General features: G+C 49.2%; 9 protein-coding genes across 9 annotated transcripts; 3 read left to right on the top strand and 6 right to left on the bottom strand.

The window, feature by feature from the left end:
• Positions 1-781: 781 nt before the first annotated feature.
• On the bottom strand, positions 782-3,368 carry W97_09244 (uncharacterized protein; the record flags this gene model as incomplete). The annotated part of the gene is made up of 3 exons (XM_007787106.1): positions 782-1,980; positions 2,033-2,856; positions 2,908-3,368. 3 exons carry the CDS (start codon positions 3,366-3,368, stop codon positions 782-784), a joined length of 2,484 nt encoding a protein of 827 aa, XP_007785296.1.
• Positions 3,369-4,964: 1,596 nt separating this feature from the next.
• Positions 4,965-6,035, top strand: W97_09243 (uncharacterized protein; the record flags this gene model as incomplete). The annotated part of the gene is made up of 5 exons (XM_007787105.1): positions 4,965-5,254; positions 5,321-5,497; positions 5,551-5,609; positions 5,696-5,794; positions 5,842-6,035. The coding sequence occupies 5 exons, from the start codon at positions 4,965-4,967 to the stop codon at positions 6,033-6,035; spliced, it is 819 nt and encodes a 272-aa protein (XP_007785295.1).
• Positions 6,036-6,472: 437 nt separating this feature from the next.
• W97_09242 (uncharacterized protein) lies at positions 6,473-7,018 on the bottom strand (the record flags this gene model as incomplete). The annotated part of the gene is made up of 1 exon (XM_007787104.1): positions 6,473-7,018. The coding sequence occupies one exon, from the start codon at positions 7,016-7,018 to the stop codon at positions 6,473-6,475; it is 546 nt and encodes a 181-aa protein (XP_007785294.1).
• A 486-nt stretch (positions 7,019-7,504) lies between these two features.
• W97_09241 (malate/L-lactate dehydrogenase) lies at positions 7,505-8,614 on the top strand (the record flags this gene model as incomplete). The annotated part of the gene is made up of 1 exon (XM_007787103.1): positions 7,505-8,614. One exon carries the CDS (start codon positions 7,505-7,507, stop codon positions 8,612-8,614), a length of 1,110 nt encoding a protein of 369 aa, XP_007785293.1.
• Positions 8,615-9,143: 529 nt separating this feature from the next.
• W97_09240 (uncharacterized protein) lies at positions 9,144-10,483 on the bottom strand (the record flags this gene model as incomplete). The annotated part of the gene is made up of 2 exons (XM_007787102.1): positions 9,144-10,048; positions 10,168-10,483. The coding sequence occupies 2 exons, from the start codon at positions 10,481-10,483 to the stop codon at positions 9,144-9,146; spliced, it is 1,221 nt and encodes a 406-aa protein (XP_007785292.1).
• Positions 10,484-10,703: 220 nt separating this feature from the next.
• W97_09239 (uncharacterized protein) lies at positions 10,704-12,013 on the bottom strand (the record flags this gene model as incomplete). The annotated part of the gene is made up of 3 exons (XM_007787101.1): positions 10,704-11,712; positions 11,796-11,890; positions 11,987-12,013. The coding sequence occupies 3 exons, from the start codon at positions 12,011-12,013 to the stop codon at positions 10,704-10,706; spliced, it is 1,131 nt and encodes a 376-aa protein (XP_007785291.1).
• An 841-nt stretch (positions 12,014-12,854) lies between these two features.
• On the top strand, positions 12,855-13,574 carry W97_09238 (uncharacterized protein; the record flags this gene model as incomplete). The annotated part of the gene is made up of 1 exon (XM_007787100.1): positions 12,855-13,574. The coding sequence occupies one exon, from the start codon at positions 12,855-12,857 to the stop codon at positions 13,572-13,574; it is 720 nt and encodes a 239-aa protein (XP_007785290.1).
• Positions 13,575-14,956: 1,382 nt separating this feature from the next.
• Positions 14,957-16,579, bottom strand: W97_09237 (uncharacterized protein; the record flags this gene model as incomplete). The annotated part of the gene is made up of 3 exons (XM_007787099.1): positions 14,957-15,712; positions 15,766-16,401; positions 16,469-16,579. 3 exons carry the CDS (start codon positions 16,577-16,579, stop codon positions 14,957-14,959), a joined length of 1,503 nt encoding a protein of 500 aa, XP_007785289.1.
• A 2,693-nt stretch (positions 16,580-19,272) lies between these two features.
• On the bottom strand, positions 19,273-21,417 carry W97_09236 (uncharacterized protein; the record flags this gene model as incomplete). The annotated part of the gene is made up of 1 exon (XM_007787098.1): positions 19,273-21,417. The coding sequence occupies one exon, from the start codon at positions 21,415-21,417 to the stop codon at positions 19,273-19,275; it is 2,145 nt and encodes a 714-aa protein (XP_007785288.1).
• Positions 21,418-26,762: the final 5,345 nt, after the last annotated feature.

Here is a 26,762-nt window from a genome sequence, read left to right as displayed (position 1 = left end):
ACGACATCCCCTTGGCCCTTTCACGTCGAACTCTTCGACACGCGTGACTATAGCGGTAATCCGTTCGGCCTCGCCGACGCGCAGCGCGCAGCTCCCAGCTCCCAAAGAAGTTTCTAATTACACCGCGTACGACACCGCTGTGCGGTCCATCACGCCGTATATTATTATCCGCGTCGCCAACGCGACGGCAACAAATCAGGACGGATTCGCAGATGTGCAGATGGTATGTGCGCGAGCGAAGGAAGTTAAGGCTGGGAGTAGAGTTCCGGAGATCAAGACTGGTGCTGGGACAATAGTGGGTGTGGGTGCGGGTTGGATCATTAGCTTGGTCGCGCTAGTAGCTGCAAGCGTGGTTTCTTAAAGGAGATCTGTAGCCTGTTGCGTCTATATATGCAAATGTTGATTGTGGAGTAACTGGTTGTTACGAGGCTAGATGCATGCTTACGGTTTGACTGCATAGCAAACCAGAGGTCCAGAGGACGAGCGTCAGCTAGAAGACGGACGATTCACGGCGTCGGGATTGCTACTCGGACGTCGAATTTGTTCCACAAGATCACTCTATGTTGCGCAACGGGTCTCCACCCACAGCTCTTCAGCGTCGCCTACTTTCAGGACCGCCGCTGCTCGCTAAAGGCCAAAGCAGCCTTCCCGTCCTGGGATGAAATGCCATTAGTCGCCGCCATTCATTCTTAGTCGGAGGATTGCCAAATCACCGGAGTAGAGCGCATAGCTTCCGCGGAAAAACTCAAAGTTAACGATAACCTCATTTCGAGTGGCTGTTCTACTTGAACACATTCGTCCATTTTCGGAGCAAGGCGTCCACTTCGTCGATGGTCTGTGAGTCTGTGGCGTTGACGACTTCGACTAAGGGATCATGCTCTGGTATATCAGCCGCTGGATCGCTGCCGGCGGTGCTTGAGCACCTTGAGCTTATAGGTGGTACTCCGAATGGCTCGAAAGGCCTACCACCTACACCTGCTCTTCCCCTTACAGTACCGAAACATTCTACAATCTCAAGCCATTCGTTAATCCTGCCAGCACGACCGCTAGCGCCAAACTCCTCATCCTCACCGAATATCTCCCCGCCACTGCTAGCATTGAAGCTGCTCCTCCCTCCATCAAAACCATCCTCCGCTGCCGACAGATCCCACTGAAAGCCCGCCAGCGCCGGATACTGCGCTAGCAGGGCGGCCGGCAGAGCGTATGCTGGGTCGGCCCGCGCCCTATGAGCCGACGACGACTGCGGGAAAGTGGCGGCACCAAACCCACCCTGCTGCGGAGGCTGGGACATCTGCATGCCGAGCCCGACCTGCGGACCCATCTGCGATGAGCCCAGCATATCCGTGTCCATTCCTTGCTGCTGTTGCTGCTGCTGTTCCCAGCCCTTCTCCCTTACCTCCTCGTCCAGCAGCGGCCGGATGCAGACGCAGCCGCCCTCGGAGCGGAAGTGGCGGCCCAGGGCGTCGGCGCGCGCGAAGCGCCGACCGCAGCCCCAGTTGTTGCCATCCTTAAGCATGCCGCGGCAGACGAACTTCTTCTCGCCTACGTGTAGGCCCTCATGGCGCTTGCAGTCGTGTTGGCGCGCGAAGGCCTTACCGCAGATGTTGCAGACAAAGGGGTGCTCGTTAGTGTGCATACGGAGGTGCGAACGGAGGTTGTAGGCGCGAGTGAAGCGCTTGGGGCAGATGTTGCACTGGAAGGTGGCCGGGTATTTCTGGGTGCGCTTGTTGGGGGTTTGTGAGGAGTCGCCCCCGTTGGATAACGGACGCGACGCGGCGAGGTCGAGGATATAGTCGCGATGAGGGATGCAGGATGTTGAGGACCGGCGAGAGCCTTTTGAGGATGGCGACGGTGATCGAGATAAACCCTTGGCGGCGTTCGGTGAGAGACTATTGGAGGGATCGGAGCCTGGAGTTGTAGCGCGAGAGGGCTGGCCGGTGAAGGAGTCGGACTTCGCACGCATGCGGTTGCGACTTCGGCCTAGGTCTTTATTAGTATCATTAAGTGCGGTATGAAATATGTTCTAGCTTACTTCTTTCTAGTGGGCTTAGTGCATTCTCTTGGGCCGCTAGTTTGGGTGGCTCAAAGCTCGCTTGCCGCGAGGGAGGTGCAAAGTCGATGCTGATTTCTGGAGGCGACATCTGGTCAGCTTGACCTAGGTAAGCCAATCTATTACGCTGGTTCAACCGCGGGAATTGCTCTTGGCCCTGGCCTAGGAGCAGATCTAGCCTGCTGGTTTGACTGCCAAAAGGCGGGTTCATATCCTGATTAAGGTCAAAATCGCTAGTGTTTGTGAATGCAGGCGGAGCATTCTGAGGCATCAAGCGCGGTTGGATTGCGAGGCGCTGCCAATACCCCTGAGGATTGAAGACCTCGTCAAGCATCACAGCGGTTTGCCTGTATTCCTTGCGTAACTTTAAACATCGTGATTCCGTCAAGCATAAGGACTGGGATAGTGCGGGCTCGACAGCCTGGATCTTCTTAAGCAGTGCACCGATATGATTGATACAGGTATCGAGTTCCCTGCTAGTGATGTGAAAGTCGTTTTCCCAGCCGACTTTGTGCTTATCGCTCGCACCGCAAAGACATTTTGCTGGCATTGAATTGGTTAGAAGGGTAGAAGAACCTGCGGAGATGTTTTCTGACACGGTGTGCATGCTGATATATGGGTTGACTGAAGTCGCGGCTGAATCCTCCATCGAGCAAGCTGATTCCTCGGAATTCTGGGCGCCTTGAAGAGCAAATTGCCTGAAAGCTTCTTCGATCTGGACGAATTTCTGCGTCGATTCCTGGTTTATCTTGATCAGGGAAGCGATTTGTCGACGTTTATCCTCCGCGGTGGACTCCTGATTCCGTCTTTGCAGATATTAATGTCTAGAACCCAAGAAGGAGGCTTCGTATACTCACTTAACAGCGACATCCCTCGCATACTTCAGCACGTTGAGCATTAATAACAACGTGCTCTTCAAGCTCTCCAGATTACTCTGCAACAGCCTCATCCTCGGCTCCAACAGTGGCCATTTCAATCTCTGCAAGGCCGACAGCTTTTTCTTCCCATCCTGAGTCTTCTTGAGAGATTTCTCCAGCGCATCGCCGATCTGGTTGAAGACAGTATTGCAGCCCGTCACGGCCTTGGTGATCGTCTGCAGCGCGGATTGAGAGCATAAGTTCACCTTGGTATCCTGCTGGAGGAGCGTGCCGAGTTCCCCCATGACTGAAGAGGTTAAAGACACATCTCTTGCTATGTCCTTGATACTGCCATCAGCATGAAAGGCTGTCTCGGCATAGGTATATAGGGTAGTGGAGAGCTTGATGCCCGCGCTCGCTATCCCGACAACGGAGGCGACAATGCTCACTGGCTCCGCCATTGACCTCGTTCCAAAGACACACGGCTCAAATCATGATTATAGATCTCTGAACTCTTCGAGAGGATATTGCAAGAGCAACATAGGAATTACTCGAGATTCAGGGGAGACGATTGAGGATTCATAATATGCTAGACTAAGGTCACTAGCCCTGAGGCCTGGTCTTCTTGAAAAGCGAAAAGATTTCGTGAAGCTGGACAGAACAGGCCACTTGATGTGAGGAGACCGGTTAGTTGTCGGCAAGTTGTGCGGCTGAGAGCAGCGGTAGACCGACCGGGTCGGGTTCACGCGTATTTCTTGTCACGACGGCGTCGAGGACGCTCTTGGCACTAATATTAGTAGCGTCCACTACATTCCAGGATTCTGGCCGAATCGCTGAGCTGCCGGATGAGAACCGTTTTACATAGTCAAGGCCGCCGGCGTCGCCTCTGATCATTAGGGAAATCCCTCACGCTTTATCGCTTGGCGTATGCTAGTATCGTGAATCCTCTTGATACAAAGTCGCTGCTCTTTCCCGACGGCTTCGATACATCGCTTGAGGAGAAGAGACTCTAAAAATTGCTGTTCGTATCTAATTCACGCCGCTTGTTTACGCTCTTTCTACTTCTTCAGGACTTTCACCGTCAATAATCCGGTTTACATTGCTTAGTCGTTACTGTAAATATTACTTGAATTCCCCACTCGCGATGAGAATAGCTCGTGCTCACGTCGTTCGCCGGCCTGATGATTAAGTGGCATCGATATTATTTACGACTCCTACAAGCGCGGTTATCAACGCACCCACCGGCAAGCTTCTTTATATTTATTGTCAATTGCGCCTCGGAATATCACATACGGCCACAGATCGAGGAAAACAGAGGATCCCGTCCGCTCTCCTGCGCTTAAGCTTTGAATCGGTAGATCAGTAGTTAGGTGGGTGACCACTAGCGAATACCTACTGCTGTATGTTTTTGTCCTGCGGTCCTTTGGTGACGTTCATGCTTTTACTCCACTGAGGAACCGCGAGTCTGAATTCCAGTTGTGCACTGCTTGACTGATCGTGCAGGATTGACGGTTGGAGTCCTTCGAAAAGACTCTACTCGATGCAATGATCTAACTTTTACAGCCAGATTCGCTTTCGACTTTAAGCGGTAACAGCCGCTCTACGTAGCGACTGTAGTATTTCCTCACCCGGACCACGGGGAAGGCCGCAAGGCTCGGAAAGTTATTGCAGGCCAATCAGCTCATGTGGCATATCAGAAGGCTGAAAGAACAAAGCTGTACACATTGTAGCTCGCCGTCTTGTTATAGACAATAGAATGATGAATGGATTTATAATTCACACACGCATGCCAAGAGGACTCATTTAACCTAAAGCAAACGAAGTGACTTGATTTGAGTGAAGTAGATTCGCGCGGCTCAAATAAGTTGCAGCCGTGACCCAAAAAGATGTGTGAAGCAGCCCCGGGCGAGCTCAAACCCCTTCTTGTCCTTCTACTCTTCTTCCCTTCCTCCACCACACCGATCCTCCAAGAAACCCATAACCTTCTTCTCGCGATACACATCCATCAGCTTCACTACTAACAAATCCAACTCCAACTCACACACAAGACTAGCACAATGCCAGGACGCCTCCTCAACAAAGTGGCAATTGTAACCGGCTCTTCCAGCGGGCTCGGCCGGGCAATCGCCCTCGCCTATGCCGCCGAGGGTGCGAAGGTTGTTTGCGCTGACCTCTCTTCCACGGCGCGCAAGGACGTCGTCATCGAGAAAGAGCAGGGGAAGCCGACGTGCGAGGAGATCATTAAACTCGGCGGTGTCTCGATCTTCTTTATGGCGGATGTTGGCAATAGTAACGACCTTGAATGCCTTGTGCGAGCGGCTGTCGCGAAGTACGGACGACTTGACATGTGAGTGAGAGTGACTGCTCCTATGAACTTTGCGAAGTAGATGATGGTCTGACATGTGGTGTATAGCATGGTCAAAAACGCAGGAGTTGCAGCCGCCGGCGCAGACGGTTTGAAGCTTGTCCACGAGCTGTCAGATAAGGACTGGGACAATATGATGCGGGTCAACTCTACCGGCGTCTTCTACGGCTGCCGTGCGGCTATCAAGCAGATGATGACGCAGGACTTGCACCCAAGTGGTGATAGGTGTGTGCCATAGCAGACGGAATTGACGTATTCAGGACTAATGCATTCAACAGAGGGTGGATCATCAACACCGCAAGCGTGGCCGGACTTGTTGGTTTCGTTGGAGCTGGCGGTAAGTAGTGTCCAGTCCAGATCTTCCGGATGCTGGTATTGAAGGCACGGACACTGGTCGTTTCAAGTGCTGACGGGTCCTAGCAGCCTACTCCGCCTCGAAGGGCTCCGTAGTACAACTCACCAAATCCATCGCCCTCGAATATGCACCACACAAGATCCACAGCAACTGTCTCTGTCCTGGAGGTGAGTGGTCTCTCCCCGATCGTTAACATAGCTAACTATTGCTACAGTCGTGAACACCGCTCTGACCAAACAGCTCACGGAACACCCAGAAATGCACGACCGTATCGTTGGCATGCACCCATGGGGTCGCCTCGGCGAGCCACAAGACGTCGCTCGCGCTGCTGTCTTCCTGGCGAGCGAGGATGCGGGATGGATCACCGGCGTTCCGCTTCCAGTGGATGGCGGGTACCTCGCTCAGTAGTGGTACTATTTCAGTCTGGACCAGCTAGTGTGAGGCCGACTGGACGAGCAATGGCTCCTCCATAATACGGCTTTCCTTTATAGTGCCTCCTTCGTGGCTTCCATCTGACGGCCGTTCCTCAATGGCTTGTCCTCGGTGGCTTTCCCCTGATGGCGCTTCTCTGACAGATTTTGCTTGCTTGCTTTCCTTCCAGCCTTGCTTCATCGTAGCAGCGATTTTCCATCTCATCGGTAAGCAGTCGCAAGATTGGCCGGTTTTCTAGAGCAGCACCTGTACTGGCACCTCGAGGAAGCGCTGGAGAACGGAGATGTTTCAGGGAGGAGCCTATAACGTCCATAATTCCGGTTTCTGCGCACTAGCATAGCACAAACGATAGCTCCATACTATACCATTCCCGAGCACGCACTCATAGAGGCTAGCGTTGAAGGCCGATTTCCTCAACCTCCCGTGCCCGTCCTATGTCCTACCACATTTTCAGCCCTGCTCCACGCCGCCATCATATACACTACCGTGTCCACCCACTCCCCCTTAACCTCCTCCGCCCTCTCCGTTAAAGACTCCCTCACAAACCCCAACCTCTCAGCCAGCTTCCACGATCCCGTATTCCTCGGATCACACTCAATCTCCAGCCTCACGTTCCCCAGCAGCGGTATAAACGCCCGCATCGCCTCAGTCGCATATCCTCTCCCCCACGCCTCCGGCATAACCGCGAACCACAGCGACGCCTTGCCTCCATCTATCCACGCGCCGACAAGGCCGAGGAAGGCACCATCGTGGAGTTCCACAGCCAACTCGACGTGCTGGCGGGGGGATTCTGAGCGGGTTGCGATGATCTCGTGGACGACGGATGAGGCTTCCGCGAGGGTGCGGGGGGGCCAGGTTTGGTACCTCACGACTTCGGGCAGGGATTCGAGGGCGTAGACGGAGGGAACGTCCGATGTGGAGAATTCGCGGAGGGTCAGGCGGTCGGTTTGGACGTGCATTGTGGAGCTGCGCAAAAAGCGGTCGAGGACGTGGAAGACGGTTTAGGGGTAGCTGTAGTCATGTTTCTAGTTGTTTGAAATTGTGTTGAGCGGTCGCTTGACACCGTTTTCATGTTAATGCTGGACTTTCAGCTGATCTCGGAGGTAGTTGTTAGAAGCTTACTAAGCCGGGTTACGATTTCCGCAAACGCGGTGGTCCGCATCATCTGAGTAGCTGCTTAGAAGAAAGTCAGTCAGGACCCATATTGTACATGAGGATGTGGTCGTAGTCGCATAAGGGTGAATCGGCATAACTGCTTGTAGGCTGCTCTCCTCTTCTTCTCTGTTGAGCGGAGAGAAGGCCGTCGGACGGGGATGCGATCCAAAGAGTTGGGAGCATCTGAATAATGAGGCTGTGCATCGATGGAGGTATATCATTTGTACGAATCCCACAAGCGTCTGGGAATCAGTTGAAACATTCCATATCAAATCAAAGTGTTCAATACGATGGCTTCGTCATTATCTGCCGAGACCCAGCCTAGCAAGAACATTGTCAGAGTCAATGCCTCAGACGCCACAACTTTCGTACAGTCCGTCCTTGTCGGCAACGGCGTCTCTCCATCCAATGCAGCTATCGTAGCCAGATGTCTAGTAGCAGCCGACCTCCGGGGCGTCGACACCCACGGCATCAACCGCATCCCCTCCTACGTGTCCCGCATCCGACATGGCGTCCTCTCTGCCAGCGCAGACCCCGTGCTCCACCAGATCACGCCAGTGGTGGCCCAAGTAGACGGGCACAACGGCTTCGGCTTCCCCGCCGCACATCTTGGGATGATCCGCGCAATCGCTATGGCGCAAAACTTCGGCATCGGAATGGTGTCAATAAAGCACTCGAACCATTTCGGGATGTCTGCCTGGCTTGTACAACAAGCCATCGATGCAGGGATGATGAGCATCGTCTTCACCAACTCGAGCCCTGCGCTGCCGGTCTGGGGCGGGCGGGAGAAGTTGATGGGGGTCTCGCCGATTGCGTGCGGCGCACCGGCTGGGAGGGAGAAACCGTTTATCCTTGACATGGCGCCGAGTGTGGCGGCAAGGGGGAAGGTGTATAAGGCGCTCAGGCGTGGGGAGAAGATTCCGGGGGACTGGGCGCTTGATGGCGAGGGCAGGCCCACTGATGATCCGGCGGCGGCGCTGGAGGGCGTCATGCTTCCAATGGGCGGTCCGAAGGGGTCGGCACTGGCGGTCATGATGGACGTCTTCTCGGGGGTCCTGTCTGGATCGGCGTTTGCGGGGGGTGTCGCGAATCCGTATGATCCGTCTAGGCCGGCAGACGTCGGGCACTTCCTCGTAGCGATCAAACCGGATCTCTTCATGGGCTTGGAGAAATTCAAGGAGCGGATGGACTATCTGTATAGGCGGGTTGTGGGGTCGGAGAAGATGGCGGGAGTGAACAGGATATACTTCCCAGGCGAAATTGAGCAGCTGACGAACGAGGAACGACTTCGCGATGGGATCCCGTATGTCCAGTCTGAGGTTGAAACGCTGAACAAGGAGGCTGCGCTTGTCGGTGTAGAGAACCTCAAGACTATGGAACAATCAAACGAAGACGCCTGATACCTACCTACAGGTTGTTCGGTTTCCACAAAGAGTTGGATAGTGTCTAGCTTGAGCGGGAGAATTTTCACACGGCTCGGTATAACGGCAAAGACGATTGCATGCACAGACAGCACTTGGAGGAGGAAAAGGCATTGATTGGGAGCTTCCAAGATGTTGAGTAAATTCTGAGAGCATTATGCGCCACGCTTGCCGCTGGTGAGATGTGAGCAAAAGGGTTTTTACAAGTCCGGAAGAGGTGAAGCGCTCCCATAACTTCTATGCACCTGAGGTGTTTTGCTTTTGCCATTCACTGACTGACTGTTGGCATGCCGACAGCGTAGACTACTCTTGCGAGCAGATCTCAATCCTTCTGTGATCGGCGCATGGGTCGAAGGCGGGCTCTCGCTTTCCTTTTCTCTTTCTCAGACTAGCCAACTGTTTATCAGTGTCTCCGCTGTGCTCATAATTTACTTGATGGTAGATCAAGCGTGGTCGGAGATGGCCAAGAGATCATCCGGTCGAACTGCCCTGCTTACTGTGTCCTTGCTCATGCATCGCCCTGCCCGTGGATGATGTCCCTGTTAAGATTGATCTTCTCGAGTATCTTATCCGCGCCCCGTTCCACCAGCAGCCTAGCCATGTCCCACCCAAACTGGTCCGCGTCCTCTCGACTTGCTATCCGGCGCGTCATCTCCGCTTGGGCGGCTTCCTTGCCGTCAAGACTGACTACGATGGCGCGGAAGGTCAGGGTGCCAGAGGCCGTGTCGTCGTTCTGCCCACTTACTACCTCAGTCCCGTTTTCTTGCCCTTCTACCGTACTGGTACTCTGTTGCTGGTCTTGCGCAGCCCCATCCACCGCCGCCACTTCTCCGTCCCTCGTGCCCCTCGCCCCATCAACCCACTCCGTCTCCACCCCAATTGGCACCGAACACCCTCCCTCTAGCGTCCTCATCAAACTTCTCTCCGCCAAACACATCCTCGTCGTCCTCTCACACCCCACCTTCCCCAAAATCTCCCTGATATCTCCATCCTTTTCCCTGATCTCAATACCTAGCGCGCCCTGGCCGACCGCATGCAGAATCCCGCCCTCCCGACTCGACAACAGCGCCGTGATACGCTCGCCTAAGCCTAGCCGCAGCAGGCCCGCGGCCGCAAGGATCAGGGCCGAGTACGGGGAGTCAGGGGCGTCGAGCTTGGAGAGGCGCGTCCCGACGTTCCCGCGGACGGAGGCGAAGGTGAGATGGGGGTACAGCCCGACGAGTTGGGCGGAGCGGCGCACGGAGGAGGTGCCGATTATGGAGCCGGGAGGGAGGGAGGAGAGGAGGTCGTGGGAGGGTTTGGGGGTGAATGGAGAGGGTAAGAGGGAGGGGCGCATGACAAGGGCGTCGCGGGGATCTTCGCGGGGGAAGATTGCGCCGATGGAGAGGGAGGCGGGGAGTTGGGTTGGCATGTCTGGAGTGTTCCTACATGTTAGCCCTCTTGGTCAACTTTTACTCCGGCATTCCTCCGGAGGTAAGAGGAGTAGCTGTTTGCTGTTGACGATGCGCAGCGAGAAGATATTCCAAACCCACCCTTCAAACTATGCACCACCAAATCTAGCTTTCCCTCCAAAAGCAACGCTTCCAGCTCATGGGTCCACAGCGCCTTCGCCCCCATCTCATGCAGCGGCGTAACCTGATTCTTGTCCCCCATCGTCGCCATCGCGTGGATTGTGTAGTCGCGGTCCGGCCATGCTTTCTTGAGCGCCGCCTCGACAATATCGGTCTGCTTGAGGGCGAGTAGGGAGCGTCGGGTGCCGATGTTGATTACTGGGAGTGTGGAGGTCGAGGACTCGGATTGAGGGTTTGTGGGTTGGGAGGTATCGAAGGATATTTCGGAGGTGGCCATCGGGTTTGGAGTTGGATGTGGAGAACTAGGTAAGATGGAGTTTTGTGCGGTTGTTGCATGCTGACTGCTAGAACCGGAGTCTCGGCAATTATTTTTTTGGTGGGGCAAACCGCTGGACCCTTGGACGCTGACCACCTGTTTCCGCGTACCCTATAGTAGCTTCACGCGTACCATTGTCGCTTCGTCAGCCTGCAAGCTTGTTCACTATATAGAGAGAGCTTTAAGCCCCTTGCGCCTTAGCAATCGCCTCAAATTCCTCCCTAACACTTCTCTCCCAATCTTCCTTCGTCTTCACCGGCTCCCAACCGAGTAGCTCCTTCGCCAATCCCGTCTTCGTGCGCGCATTACTTGCGAAACCTAGCTCCGCTAGCTGCGGGTCACCACCGGCCCACTTCTTCGCGGCATCCTCCAGAGAAATCTGAGCGACTTCTGCACTCTCCAACTTGCCCAACTCCTTCCCCGCCTTCCCGATCAGCTCCGCCAAACTCCTCCACGTGAACTCCCCCGTCTCCGAGAAATAAATCCCTTCTTCGCCTTGTGGGATCGCCTCGCCCTGCACGACCTTTAGCAGCAACTGCTCCCAGAGCACCGTCAAATCCTCAATGTGCACGTAGTTCCATACGCCCTCTCCCTTTCCGACGGTCTCGGCCCGGTCGGCTTTCAACGCGGCTTTCACCAAGCTGGGGATCTGGATGCTCAATCGGTTTCCCACCTTCGCCGATCCCATCCCGTAGATAGTCGGACTCATGATGATGTACGTCTTCACGCCGACTTCTTTGCCCGTCTGCACAACCACGACGTCGGTGGTGCGCTGGGCATATTGCTCTAGCTCCTCGCGCTGTACCTCGAACTCGTATATGTTGTCTCTGTCGCTGAAAACACGGGTTTGCACATAGCCGGTGATGGGGCGGTCCGCGAGGTTGGAAGTGCCGGATTGGTGCAGGAAGTAGACATCCTTGCCTGTCTTTCTCTTCCGTGCCGCAAGGCCGAGGATTTCCGCCCGGGCGCTGGCGGTGTGGTAACCGGAGGCAAGGTTGAGGACAATGTCGTGTGAGCTGGCCGCTACTTGGATAGCATCGAGGTCGTCGAGAGACTTGATGATGATTGGCTTAACACCTAAATCGGCGAGCTGAGCGGCTTTGTCCTCGCCCCGGACAAGAGCAGAGATGGATAGGGCGCGGATGCTGGAGTTGCTGGAGGACAGGAGAGTTGTGAGGACAGAGCCGCCGCTGCAGGCACGTCAGTTGAGTTTCATAAGGAGGGAGAAGGCAGGGTATCCTTGCATGTAGCCGGTTGCACCAGTTAGAAGAACTTTGAGGTCGCCCATTTTTGCACACTCTCCCACCTGTATTGGGTGAATTGGAACGCGATGGACCGAGCAATGCACAGGATGGAGTCTTGCACTATCTGGACATTGTAGACGTGTAAGTAAAGGTAGAGCGGATGCCGCCGGATACTACGTAGTTCACGTAACACCAGAAATGGTTCATGGACCAATCTTACTGCTTCAGCGTTCAGCACGAGCACCATTTCTGTACTTTGCCTATCATGCTAGCAAGGCGGTTAGATAGTGCTTCTCTACGTTAAATTTGGCGTTAACAACTCGCCAGTCGTCTTACGAGTTGGGCTTCTACATCCCTTCCTTACTACTAACTGCTCCTACGAAAGGCTAACCCTTCGAATATTAGACTACAGCATTTTTTCGGTGGCTCAAGCCTGCTTGAGCATTAACTTTTTCGCTACCACTCCCGTTCGGCGCTCGATGTCTTTAACGTACCGCCTGTGTTATCGAAGGTAAAGCGGCTCGTGGGGCGGGTAAATGGCCTCATTCCGGAAAATCACCACGAGAATCACCAAAGCACGGCTCCATCAACCACGTCGTTTACTACCAAAAATCAAAGCCTTTTGGAAAGCCAGTTTGCTATCTAATTGCCTGTCGTTCTACCCTCCATTTCAATCACTTGTTCCAATCGATTGGGTATGCTTTTAACCCAACTGTCGATTTTCGGAGTGAGGTCATTTATCTGCCCTACGAGAGCGGATGTTTTCGAAGCGCACGAAGGACCGTTGTGCCGACTCGGCCAAGATCAGAAATCCCCGCAGCCAATCGGATGAGGAATTAGACCCCGCCTTGTCGAAGAAAATTTCAGCCCTGCGCCCTGTTGTGAGAATGGACAAGCCTAGACACATGTGCTGTAAAAATATAAGATGGTAGACTTTAGACAGTAGTAACGACAACTCTAAAACCTGCATTCCTGCAAATCTTTAGGGATTCAAAACGCCTAGTACCCAAATCTTTCACGTGCTTTCTTTCTTGTCCTTTCCACACGAAACCATCACTATTCGTCCTAACATCCAATCCAAATCAACCATGTCATCCTCCCTAAGTCCCTCACAATATCTCGAAAATGCTCGCATAGCACCCGAAGTCTTCCATCTGCGCCCAGATTATCGCGCCCTCCTAATGGTAGTCACCAACATCCCACCCGGCCCCAGCGACTCCGTTAGTGAGTCCATCCTCCTCTCTGCCGAATCCTCCGCCAAGTTAGCCCTCTCCCAAACCCCTGTCACGGAAATTCCCCACATCGCCGCCTGGCGCGAAGCATACAAATCCTTTGGCGCCAAACCCCAAAAGACACGCAACAGCCTGGAAGCGCTCCTCCGCCGCGCGGAAACCGGCCTCCCGCGTGTGAATCGATTCACTGATATCTACAACGCCATCTCCATCAAGCACCAGATTCCACTGGGCGGCGAGGATCTAGACAACTACCAAGGAGCGCCGTTCCTGATTCGCGCGAAGGGTGACGAGAAGTTTGTTACGAACTCTGGTGGGGAGGTGGTGACGGAGAATCCGAGTCCGGGAGAGGTTGTGTGGTGCGATGACGCGGGGGTTACTTGTCGAAGGTGGAATTGGCGGCAGTGCTCAAGAACTGCGCTGAGTGATGGGACGACGAGTGTATTGTTTATTTTGGATGCGTTAGAGCCGGTTGATGATAAGGCGCTGAATGCTGCTGCTGATGAGCTCAGCACCGGGCTGAGCAAGTTATCCCAAGATGTGAAGGTATCGCGTCGGATTCTTCGAGCATCATGAGTCTGATATTTGGTTGCTCTTATTGTAATTTGGATACAATCATGAATATCACGTGACAAGATCCTAGATCTCATCTACCGCTAGCCCTACAACAGAGTCAGTTGTAATCCTTCGTATTCCGCGTGAGAAAATACCTCGATACAAGCTTCAGGCGGCGGGATGGCCCCGCACTCAGTCATAATCTTGTTAAAGGCAATGGAAATATCTGGCGAATAGGTTTTTGTGATACAGCGATACCCCACATCGGTCGAGTAGTTACAAGATCTGACACAGCAACCGCTGCCTCCTGGCTGCCAGACGTAACTATTAACATCAAACCCAGGAGCGTAGATACCGACTATCGAGTAATTATGGGCACTGCTGGTGAAGTTGTACCGTTGTAGACCTTGATACAGAACCCGTGATTAGGTGTGCTGGCGAGGGGTGATATTGTCGATGAAAGCGTTTCTAATGACTGGTTGCTGGCGGATGTGAGGTTGCTACTTTGCAAAGAATATCAGCTTCATTAAGATGGAAGCGGATTCATTTCTCGGATAAATTGTACATACCTAGCTGCCGCAGTTGCTGTCGAATGTCCATCTCTTTCTCTCAACGCCAGACCTTCTCCCACTCCACCTCCTACTGCCCCTTCAACGATGACAACCGTGAGTACCACCACCAACCAGAATACCTCCGATTGTAATCCACGAAGTCGCATTATCTGCATCTCTACGATTGACAATCTTTTCAGAATCATTACCTACCACCTGCGGCGCCTCAGCCTAGTTATGGTTAACGATGCATTTGGTATCATCGTTCACAACCTGCGGTGCTTCCTTAAATTTGGTGTCGTTGTACGCGCCTGCGGCGCGTCCGCTGGGTCGGAATGAGACAAAGCTGCTATTCTGGCGGTTGTCATGATGGTGATTACAACCCAGCAGTGAGACTCTCTAGAGCAGAGGAAGCTCCCTGTCTAGATGCTGGTGAGGAGTAGCGAGGTGACGATCGAGCAGTCGGGTTGGTGCTCTGGATTCCGAAAGTCCTGTGGATGAATATATTCTCCCCGGAGAAAACCTGATCGACATCAGTTGTATCCTCTTTAGCTAGTTCTTCTGTTTCTGGCATGAGTAACGATAGCTCGCATTGGCCAGTCAGAATCTTTATGTGACGGAGAACGTCACACTGCTTTCAGCAAAGCAAAATCTTTGTGCCTGCACCTTATCTTCCAATGCTTATTAGCAAGCAAGAGATGAATAGCCGCACGCAGGCAGTATCTCCTTCGGGTATAGTATTCGAGCCGTGTAGGCAATTACTTGCTGTACTAATGCTCTGCCCTATCACATACCCTTGCGATAGCTTCCGAGAGGGTTTGCTAGAGCCGTGTCCTTCCAGCGACTCTACATTCACAATTCATCCCTCTTCCTCTTCGACGGCCCCGCTCTCATCCTCAATCTCACAGCATAAACGCCATGCGACTCCACCATGCTACTGATTGATCCGCCCGCCTCCACGGTCCCGACATGCTTCCCCAGCAGCACCGGCGCCTCCTCCGCAACACCATCGGCATAGCTCTTCTCCGTGTTATTCCAATACACGCCCGTCAAGTTCGCCGCGCTCGTCGAGTTGGCCTCGATGATTATGTTCGCAGCACTGTCCGGCATCCTATTCGCCCAGAGATCATAGACGTCCCATGACGACTGCGCCTCCTCGCTGTGCGAGCCGCCGGCATCGACGAAGATGTCCGCGAGCGAAGCATTTATCATGATGGCCTCGTCACCGAGGTTAAGGAGACCGACGAAGGCATCACCGCCCTCAAGCGAGCCGGACCACATCTGGATCTCGGCGATGGTGCCGCTACCCTGGGCGGCCGTCGCGTTGCTAGAGTTGTCGTTGTTGGGGAGGTAGTACCGCCACCGGCGCACGGCCGAGCTGCCTGTCTTATCTTGGCTGATAGCCAGCACGGCCGGGTTGGCCAGGATGGACAGTGTCTTGGCGTCCATGGCGCGGATGTCGTTGCCCATGATCATGGCGGACTTGACGGCTGCCCACATGGTGAAGTGGGTTACGTACTCCGTGTCGGTCATGCCACCGTTACCCACCTCGAGCATGTCGAGGTCGTTCCAGGCGCCCGGCTGGCCTTTGTCGGGATATGGCGCCATCTAGGTTCAGTCAGTGCTTCGCTCCGTAATTGGGCCTTTTCTAGGTGACGAACCTTGTTGAGGATGTTCATAGCAGAACAGTGGAAGCCAGGTAGCGCGCAGTCGTAGCCCTCATCGCCAGAACATGGACACCGCGGATCTACGCGGTTGAAATTGTCCGTAATATCACCGGACATCCGCCAGGAGTTTGCAACAGTTTGCGCCCACTTCCAAGGATAATCGGTTCCCCAGTTGCACATTGAGTACAAGATTGGCCGTCCGGTGGCATTCAAGGCGTCTGACATCCTCTTATAGCGGTTATATGTGATCAATGGAGTGCCCTCTTGTCCCTCGTTGTAACAGTTGTCGTACTTAAGATAGTCGACCCCCCAGCCCGCGAATGTCTGGGCATCAACTTCTTCGTAGCCCAGCGAACCCTCGTACCTGCCACAGGTCAAGCTACCAGCGGTGGCGTACATGCCGAATTTCATTCCCAAATTGTGGATGCTGTCGGCGACGTGCGCCATGCCGTTAGGAAAGCGCGTGCTGTTAGCAACCAGGGTACCGTTTTCTGAACGGCCGGCAGACCAGCAGTCGTCGAGGACGACGTATTGATAACCGGCATCACGGAGACCGTAGTCAACCATGCGGTTTGCCGTGCTGATCAAGAGCTCTTCCGAGACATCACAGCCGAACGCATTCCAGTTGTCCTTGAAGCGAATCAGTCTTGTCTGCTTGGATTGCGCGGGCTGGCAGGGCAGGGGACTTAAGACTTACCCATCCCATCTGCGGTGTCCTCGCTAGGCCATTCTTGACGCCGCCAACACCATTGGCAGCCAGCACGCCGCTGGCAAACAGCAGGCCAGCATTGAGTAGGCTTTGGACCATCATAGCTCCGGGCCGGCTTGGTTTCGATCCAGTTTCACGCTAATTGAAAGCTGTGGAGTGACGATAGATACAAAGGCAGTAGGGAAGAGCTTTTGCTTCCAAGCAAGCTGCGGACCTACCTACTTAAGCTCTCGGACCTCCCCAAAGCATATCGCGTGAGGGGTAAGGTGGCATAGAATGTCATGGCTGCTGAAGCCCATGACCTTGCCATGGCCGTTTCCAACAGCCCACAGGCACCAGTAGATGCCAGGCGAGCAGATCCGGACTACTGAGCCATGTGTCAGCCGCGCCACGAAGCTCAACAGTTCCATCATGGCCCTGCTTCACAGCTCCATGGGGAGATTTTCGGGAGGATACAGAAGTGCAGCTAAGAGGTGGGGAGCATGCGGGATGAGAAGTAACCTGGCATAAGCGCCTAACGTAAGCTATCCCATCGGCTGGCAACACGTCATGGCCAAAATAACGGCGACTCCAAGGCTCAAAAGCATAGAAATTTAACCCCTTGCCACCGATTGAACATCACTAAATCTGGTCTGCATAGCCGATTATAAGCTTTATAGAGTGCTTTCTATATTGCTTAATCACATGAACGAGCTGGCATTGATTTAGAGAAACTTCACACCAGTGTCAAAGCGTGATGCTCATGGTTGGAGTCGGGGTATTTTCGGCCACGACGTGGCAGGGTAGGCAATCAAATGTGGTTCGTGCACAAGCGGTCTTAGCACCACTTTGAGTGCTGTTCTGCTCGTTTCAGACATGTGTGTATCTATCCCTCTATCATGAAGCAAGAAGACCCTGGTCCAGACGCAAGAAATGGCTATCAACATGACACATTGGCGTTCATTACTCTGCTTGTCCCTAGGCCCTTTCTGCATGGAAACCGAGCGCCGTCGCACAGATGCACGTAACGGCATCCTCTACAGCTCATCCCGGTGGATGGCATAACGTTTCCCTTCCGCCCGACAAAGGCTTTAGTCTGTATATCTTCACTGTATGCCCCGGCACTGGGGCCTTTAGCACGCTGCCAGGCGCGATCCCTCTAAGCTCCTTGCCTCTCAACCTCTCATCACCTATTTTCAAGCCCTCCTTATACGGAGTCGTCGTAGATGTCGCTCACGCCCCAGGTGTGGACGTGGTCCTCAATCCCGGACAAACCGAGGTACTTGTTTGCTAATCTGATCTGGGGCGGGAAGATAGGAAAGAGTGAGCAATCGGTGCCGCACAGGGTTGGCAGCAGGGATAGGATATGTGGCAGCGGCGTGCCAAGAGATACCTGCAGTTAGGGGTAGGCGCAATAATCGGTCAAAAGCTCGGTAGCCTATTACTTTGATGCGTTATGGAGAGGGGTTCACAGCTAAACTACTGCCGCAAGCAAGAGCTCTTGAGGAAGCTGCAGCTCTAGCGAAGTACCTACCGCTTGGATAGAGGCCAAAAAACGCGTGTTGGCCGTCGGTTGAAACTGTAATTTTCCCGAGAGTCTTTCCAAGCGCCTAATCTCCCCGCGAATCCGTCCATAAAGCAGCCTAATATTGAATCCGGCGGTCACGGGAGCGAAAATTCAACCGGCACGAGCCTCGCCACGCCTACGATCGTCCTAGCTTGCTGCTGCTGAGTTCGCGATTCGATAAAGAAGAAGTTAGGAGGGAGGATTAGAGGGGTACTATTATAAGATCTAACTTGATTACTTTATTATAGCCCTCTAGATTACTTTTTTATAATATCTAGATTTCTTCTATCTATATAAGATCTTCTTAGATATACTACCATAACTGTGGGCTTAGTTATATATATCAAGCTTTCTAGTATACGTAGATAGAGAAGAAAATAAGAGAAAAGCTTGAATATATATAAAAAAAAGGGAGTAAAGCAGTTCGAAGTATTCGAGCAGGTGCTCCAGTGAGCAAGTCGTGTGCGTGCGGTAATAGGGCATCAAAATAAGAGTATTAAGGCATCATGGCGCTAGGCACTAAAAATAAATAATGAATGAGCTAAATCGTGTGCATTACATGCTATTCTATATACGCAAAACGTGCTATGCGATGTTAATAAAGAAAGGATTTAATTGATACATACTCGCTAGTGCTCATCCCAAACTAATCGAAAAGGTTAAACCTGAAAGATTCGCCCTTGAAGACCATCGCCGTATCTACACACTCTGCCGCTCCAGGAAAGCTCTCAGAGTAGACGCTCCGCTCAACCCGAGAATTCTGCGACTAATTTAGGTCATTCCAGCAGCCGAGACCAAGACCGCTATCCCCTATGCCTAACGATGTAGATAAAACCCTCTTGCCGACGCTGCATGCATCAAGCCAACGTAAATATCTCTGGCGTCCATCCATATGCCCTATTCAATCTTCTTCCGAATCGCCTCGCAGTCCGGAAAGGTATCTTGCCGTGCGGATGTGGTTCGTGGAAGCTGATGCTGCGCTCAACGTCCAGCTTGGTGGGAGTGAACTGCCATACAGAGCCGTAGAGCTTCTCGGCGACAAAGCCGGTAGATACCATTGCATAGAGAAAGTCCGGCCAGGATATCTCGCCCTGTTGTTGTTCGTGATGAGAGGGTTGGTGAAAGAGGGTTGAGAAGACTTTGAAGACACGTTTGTCGAGAGTGAATATGGGCTGCTTGTGGGGATGGACTGTGTCAAGGCTTGTGACTGTGCTGCTGTGGGTTCGATGTTGCTGCTGGGTTGGCCTCAGGTTTTGATCTTGGACTTGGGGCGAGCGGGTTCGAGCTGGGATACGGTACGTTGCGTACGTTCGTGGTCTAGGCCGAGTGTAGTAGAGAATCTTGCGCTCAGGAAGCCCTCCGCTTGCGTATGTTCTTCTTCCCCCTTTTGAACACGCTCTGGTTCGACCCATTCTCCTGTTCGCTGCAGTAGCCGCTCAACGAGCGATCCAGAGGGGAGCGAGTCATGGAGTCCGTGCCCTGTTCGTGCGATATAATGCGAATTCACTCTCTTCCAGAACTGGTCCAGGTGCTCTTCGGCTCTGCGCATCGCCGCTGTATTTGCTTTTGTTCTACGCTTATCGGCTGGATAATGGAACCTGCGCTCAGAAGGCTCTCCAACGTCCGCCAATCTCATGTCTTTGGCATTGTTGAGGAGGTTTGCCAACGGGCTCATCTCCTTGGCGAAATCCTTTTTGATGCCCTCCTCCGTGGCCTCCTCGGTCCCATCGTCAAGTGAGGGAGATACGAATGGCTCAAACAATCGGGGCTGGTAAAGACGTAACTGGCGCTGCAGTTCGGATATGAATGCCAAATCAGAAAACTTATCTATAACCCAGGACGAGAGCCTATCCTTCTTCTGCTTTGGGTCTTGTTGGAACTGGCGTTCAAAATCCTCCACAAGATTATGCAACCCGCACAAGTCGCGTTGGGTCTTGTCGAACAATTGGGAGAACATAAACAGAAGATAGTCCGTCTTACCGCGAGCTCGAACTCGAATGATTGTTGAATTGGGGTCTTGTGGCTCCCGAACCCAGTGTGTTCGAAGAGGTGGAGACGCGGGAACGCCCGTCTTGAGATACATCAGGGGGCCGTTCGCGGTCTGCTCCAGCAGATGTTTGTAACGACGGAGCGACAATTGGTATTCCTTGGGCAATGGTTTGTCGCGGGAAATCGAGTCGTTGTACTTGTCCCGGAGACACGTCAAATCTACGAGCTGACGATGGATGACACTCCAGGTTATTAGAGCTCCGTAAGCTTCGGTGACGACATTACCAAGCACCCTGTTCCAAAACAGCGGCTTACCCAGCACGGGGTGTTGATTGCCGTAAATGTCCGGTAGGACTTCTTGCCGATGCTCCTTCCACTCAACTACCGTCTCGGCAAAATAGCTGGGATCCTCTCTCAACAGCCAGATATGGTCTTCAGCCTCGGATACTTTCGAGCCGATAAAAGCCTCTAGGCGTTTGAAATCCATCCAGGAAGGTATTCTATACGGAGTTTCCGCAGCCAGAGCAGCTAGTGAGAGATACCCGTTCGACTCCGCAGAGATGATGGACGGGGGCTCCGGCTGGGTGGCTACTGACGACGGATCGGTCAAGGCTGATGGCGGAACGTCGTGCAGGATGAGTTGACAGCATTCCACAAGAAAATGAAGGATCCTCTCCTGGATTTCCAGCAAGTTCAGTCCATGGCCCGGGGGAAATCCTACTCCAGTGATCATCCAATCCAAAGCCTTGTTATTCTCCTCCCAAGAATAGAGTCTACCATAGGTCTCCGGGGTAGTCTGACTGTTGAAGAGCATCGTATACTCATTTAGGAACGGCGGGACAATAGTATGACTGACGTAGCCGACATGGGCAGCGTCGATGTCACAGTATGCGAATGTGTGTGGTAGGTGACGCCCGCGCGCGTTTAGGAACAGCAGCAAAGCTTTGCTTTTTGTGAGATCTTCGAGGTTGATATACGGCCACAAAAATGCCTCCCTACTCTGCGCCGCCGATGCAATGATGGATTGTCCTCCGGCGGCCTGTTGCCTTGATTTGTCCCTCAGCACCTGAAAGTCTGGGCGATGGGTGGCAGACATGTTCGGCCAAGCAGTGAGCAAGATCTTCTTGCGCTGTTCCTTTGTTTTCTTGGCCCAGCGTTTTCTTAGCACCTCCTCGTACCTCTCCAATAAAGCATTGAGAGTAGTCCAATCTTCGAAGATTTTTCCTGCTCGGCTTCGCGCTTCTCTCTCCACCTGAGCCGGGGTAGGGAAACTCGGCATTGGCATGCCTATAGAAGCCATGAACGTAGGATTTTTCCAGCTCGCCTGCGTCATGTCATCCGGTGAATCATCCGAGTTGTCATCCGGCCAAGTTGCCAGGCGGGACCCTGGGGTAAAGGCCATTTTGACACCACCGACGCTCGGTAGATTCTGCTAGTAAGCGTACAAAGTTAACAGATATTTGTAAAGGAGGGTTATACAGGGTCTGAGTAATTTCCGGCAGGATATATCTTGTAAGGTGGAACTAGATATGCAGGAATGAGAAGTTCTATTGCTCTACCTAAGTGTTACGAACCACGGCTGGGCCGTCGGTCCGAACAAGAGTGATTAGTGCCAAGGGTCACGTGCGGACTAGTTAAAAGTAATTAGTGCCGAGCCTGGCGGAGGCGTGGAGGCACGAGTCGGCAGACTAGAGGTGATAGTAGTGCTTACAGCGCTCGGGGTGCGAGCACTACTAGTATTACTATTATCCGCGCTCGCAACAATAGTAGTGCTCGTAGTGCTATTACTACTAGCACTACTATCAGGACTAGAGGAGACTAGTATATAGGCAGGCGATTTCATACTATAGTATAGCTTGGAATTATACTTAATTCAAAATAAGAAATTCGCTTCTTATAACTTAATTCTACCTTTTATCTTTCGCGAGAAGTGCATTGCACTTCTAGTTCCCAGCGAGTTAATTAGCTGCATCACCTCTACCTATAGGTGCATATAAGCCTAAGTAAGCGTAATTAAATTACCGCAATTCTATCTACTCCGATGTAGTAAAAGAAGGTCTTTTCTTTCTTTTTTTTATATAGTCTAGACTAGGAGAGATATTATAAGGCTCCTATATATTAACTATATATATTTTTATCGATAGAATAGAGGCTTTTATATGTAATTCTAAATAGCGGGTGCTTATCTGTATGGAGTGTAGGTTCTATTTACCACTAAAATAAGACTTCTAGAAGCGACACCTTAGAAACTAACTATATTAAATATTTAGATAATAGCTAAAATCTTTAATCGAACTTTTCTCTACTTATAGGCTACTCGCGCTAGATAATGTCTACTATCTAGCTAAGAAGATTATCTAGGTAATTAATAGGCTTAAGTAGTATAATAGCTTCTATTACTACCTCTACTCTAAGGGGCTTATATAAAGCCTTAAAACTATTAAGAATCACGTGTTATAGGTGTATAGCTAGAAGCTTTTAGAATATAATAAGCTAACCTTATTATAGGCTAAGTGTAAGCTCTAGATCTTCTTTATAGAGACGTAGTATATTAGATATTTTATAGTAGAGAAAAGGGCTATAAAGTCTATTAACTCGAGGTCTATAACGCTAGTAATAGAAGAGAAGAAGTTTTTCTACTAGTAGAATAAGAATCTAAAGTAGATAGAGCGCGATATAGCTAAGAAAGCTAATAAGATATATAGCTTTAATAGCTATAAGTTGGTAGTTATATTTTAGCTAAAGAGAACTGGTATTATAGAGTATATTTAAGACCTAAAGAAAGACAAAATTCGGGCCTTAATTACTCTATTTAAGGATAGCGACTAGGAGCTAGAGTTAACTACTATACTAGAGGGAATAGAAACTATTCTATAAAAGACTTAGAGCTAGTGTTTCGATAGGCTAGACTATATATTAACCTAGTTTTAATAGGTTATTCTAAACTACTTCTAGTCCTCTAAGACAGAGCTACTAGGAAAGACTTAAGCCTTTAATCCGGATAAAGAAGCTAGTATACTAGTAGCTTACTTTAGCCTATAGAAGTAACTCTTAGCCTATATATACCGCGTAGTCGACCGCGATTACTTTATAATAGAAGGAAGCTAGAAGTAGTAGTATTAGAAGCGAAGTAAGCTAGAGGATATAATCCGTCTTAATAGTAAGTAGTAGAACGCGTGGGAAGAGACACTATAGGCGGCTAGTATAAGTGATAGTCTAGCTTTAAAGAGGGTATTAGAGACGCTATATATATAGCTTATCTACTATAACTTTAGTAATAAGTAATATAGCTCCCTGTTAGTAAGCTTCTATATAATACTTAGCGTAAAGCTGTTAATATTAGGCTAGATGCGGCTAGGAGACTATAGTAGCTACCTATTAGACCTAATCTAGATAGTATAGCTACTTATCTTCTACTATAGCGCTAGCCAGAAACTAGTGGACTTAAGAGATACGCTAAAGCTAATTAAGAAGATCTATAAGAAGTTTCTATAGTAGATAGCTAAGTCTCCTATAGGTAAGATCTTACGGTAGCGGCTACTACTACTTAGGATCTCTAAGGATAATATTAGGGCTTACTAAGCGCGCTAGAATAAGAATAAGTAGATCCTAGCCTATAATAATATAGAGTTAGAGATAGATAAGATACTGAAGCTAATACTATTAGAATATAAGCAAGCGTGCAAGCTACTATATAGGGAGCTAATATTTAGTACTTAATAGCTACTACGAATACACGTATAGGCTTTAAGAGATAACCTAGACTATAATACTTTTAGCTAGTTCTTCGGTCTATATTAAGAGAATACTAGGCTCTTAGAGAGCCGGAATAGGGTATTACAGATAGTTATCTAGAATTCTAAGTAGCTTAGAGACTCTTTTTTAGTAGAGGTGGACGGTGGAGAATAGGTCTAGCATGATAAGGTGATTATACTCTACGAGATAGCGGCGGATAAGTTCCTAAAGAGGCTTCTAGTATTAATTTATATAGATGTAGATTAGCCTCTTAGGAAGCTAGAGCTCTTCTTAATTACTTAGCGGAATAGCTAAAAATAGTGTAATGTCTTTATCTAGCACGAACTAGTTATACTCTATATAATATACTATAAGGGCTAGTAGTAGACAGGCGCGTATAAGAATAATATCTGCTTCCTACCCTTAGTAGTAGGGAATCTCCTACTAGACTATATTATTTATATAATTCTACTATATTAGAGCTTCCTTTATTAGTCCGCTCTAAAGGCATTAATCTCGCCCTATCTATAGTGAAAGGATAATAGTGTAGTGGTGCAGAAGGTTTATCACATGGAAGCTAGTATAGGGTGCACGTGCGGAGGTTTAAGGTTCTTAGATAACTAAGACAAGTAAGCACTAGTTGTATTATAGTATTAAGTAGTATCACACTCGCTCTATATACTATCTAGTCTTATATAATCTATCACTATGGTTCTATCGCTACCTTAATAGTTCTACCTTAATACCTTACTTCTATAGACGTATACGACCTACTTACCTAAGTCTATACTTAAATCCCTTACCTATAACATATTAGTAACTATACTAGAGGATTTATAAGATAATATATAGGTGTGTAATTCGCGGATAAGAGCTATTATAAGGATTAGAATTCATATTAAGGACGGTATATAGGCTATAGACGTATTATAGTAGAAGGAACCGCTAATATTTTAAACTCTAAGGGCTCTACTAGATGTAGAGTATTAATAGATAGGATAATAGTTAGGGAGAGGACTCTCTTAACTTAGTATTATAACATAGGCATTAAATTAACCTTAAGAAGACTTAGTCTAGATTAGAGGAACTAATATCAATATATAGACGCGGATGTAGTTACTAAATAATAGTCTAAAAGGGACTTATTTAGCTATAAGGAGTATAGATAGCTTAGATAAGAGAATACGCATTTAAGAAAGTAGTGTTTAATAGAAGAAGCTAGAAACTACCCTTTTAGTAAGATTATTATTTACTTGTTTTAAGTATAGCCGCAAAAAGATTTAGAATAGTTTTAAGTTGCTAGCGCGAAAGAATAGAATTATATTCTAGTTAGAATAAAGCTCTAACTAGTAGGAGACGGCTCTGAAATCTAGAAAGTATTAAATAGAAGTAATACTATAGAGAGCGCTATAAGATAGCTAGTAAGTATTTATAGGACTCTTCTCTTATAAAAAGCTAGTACCGAATTATCGCTAAAAGCTTTTAAGTGCTATTTACTTTTATACTACTTGCTTTTAAAGAATTTCTATTTACTCTTATTAGAACTTTCGACTTAATATTTCTCTTATCCTCTATAATATTTACTCTATCTCTTAGACTTAGTACCGCTTAAGTCTATACCGCTAGAGGCGTTACGAGCATATTAAGTAGTAATAATAAGACTACTTCTCTACTTATATCCTCTTCTAGAGAAGCTCTAAAGCTTATATCTACTTCTATAGGCGGAGCCCCTCCTATAGAATCCCCTACTAATATAAGAAATACTATAGATTAGCTTGTTTCCTAGTTTAAACCTCATCTAATAGCTTTAATAATACTAATACCTATAGTAGGTTCTCTTAAACTTCCTTTATTTAATAGTGTTAATACTACTTACTAGCTTTATTAGTATAAGGCTACTATAAGAGATTGCTATCTTACTAATAGAGAGCGAGTTACTAGACTTCTAGACTTTTACACTAAATAGATACAAGCTATAATTAAGGGAATAAAGAAATAGAAGAATAATAATTAGGTTAAGCTTAAGGAGTGTATTAAATTAGAGTTTTATAATAATAACTCTATATAGCGTATTAGAATTAGACCCTTCTTTATTAACTAGCTTTAGAATATAAAACTAAGGTTACTAACCTTAAAGCTTTCACCTATAAGTATATTATTATATTCTAGAAGTATATAAATAATAGTGTACTTAATTAATACTTATAGTATACTTAGTTCCTTTAAAAGCTACTAATTAAGACTTAGAAGACTCTTTTTAAGTGATATAAATTCGTAACTTATAATCTAGCGTCTTTTTAATTTAAGTAATTAATAGAGAAGATTAAGAAGTTATTCCTTATTAAAGAATCTATCTAAATGTTTAAGTATTTAGGAGCGATCGATTTATTAGACACTCTTAAGTATCTAACTAAGGGTATTTAGAGTATAAATATACTAAGAACTAAGAGCACTCTATTCTCTAAAGTACTAACTTTTCTTCTAATAATAGTAGTAATATTAGGCTAGGGCTATACGCTCTTATAGACTATATGGCTAGTAGTACCTATAATTCCTATAATTTTAAAGGCGCTTCCGCTTATCTATAAGAGTAAAATTAATAATTCAGCGCGCTAGTTTACTATAATATTACGAATAAGAGCTAGCGGACTAATTGTATACTAGCTAGTATAGGCTAACACGTAATACGCTCTATAAGCCTTAATACACTCTACTTAATCTATAATAGAGCACGCTAAGATAAGTAGAGTAGGTAGAGTAAGTAGAGTAAGTAGAGTAAGATATAGAGGTACTTACTCTAACTTATAGTATATAGGAGATATTATTCTCGTTTATTAGAAGAGTATATTTAACTTAAGTAAGAATTTAGTATTCTTTATAATCCGAACTAATCTCACTATATAATATTAATTCTTACCTTATTAACTATATCTTAGCACTATTCCCTATCTCCTTAATTAGGGTTAGGGTTAGGGTTAGGGTTAGGGTTAGGGTTAGGGTTAGGGTTAGGGT

Source organism: Coniosporium apollinis (genome assembly GCF_000281105.1).
Source record: "Coniosporium apollinis CBS 100218 chromosome Unknown supercont1.97, whole genome shotgun sequence".
Classification (NCBI taxonomy): Eukaryota; Fungi; Ascomycota; class Dothideomycetes; genus Coniosporium; species Coniosporium apollinis.
The sequence above is the reverse complement of the archived record's forward strand: the minus strand, read 5'-3'. Positions and strand labels throughout refer to the sequence as shown.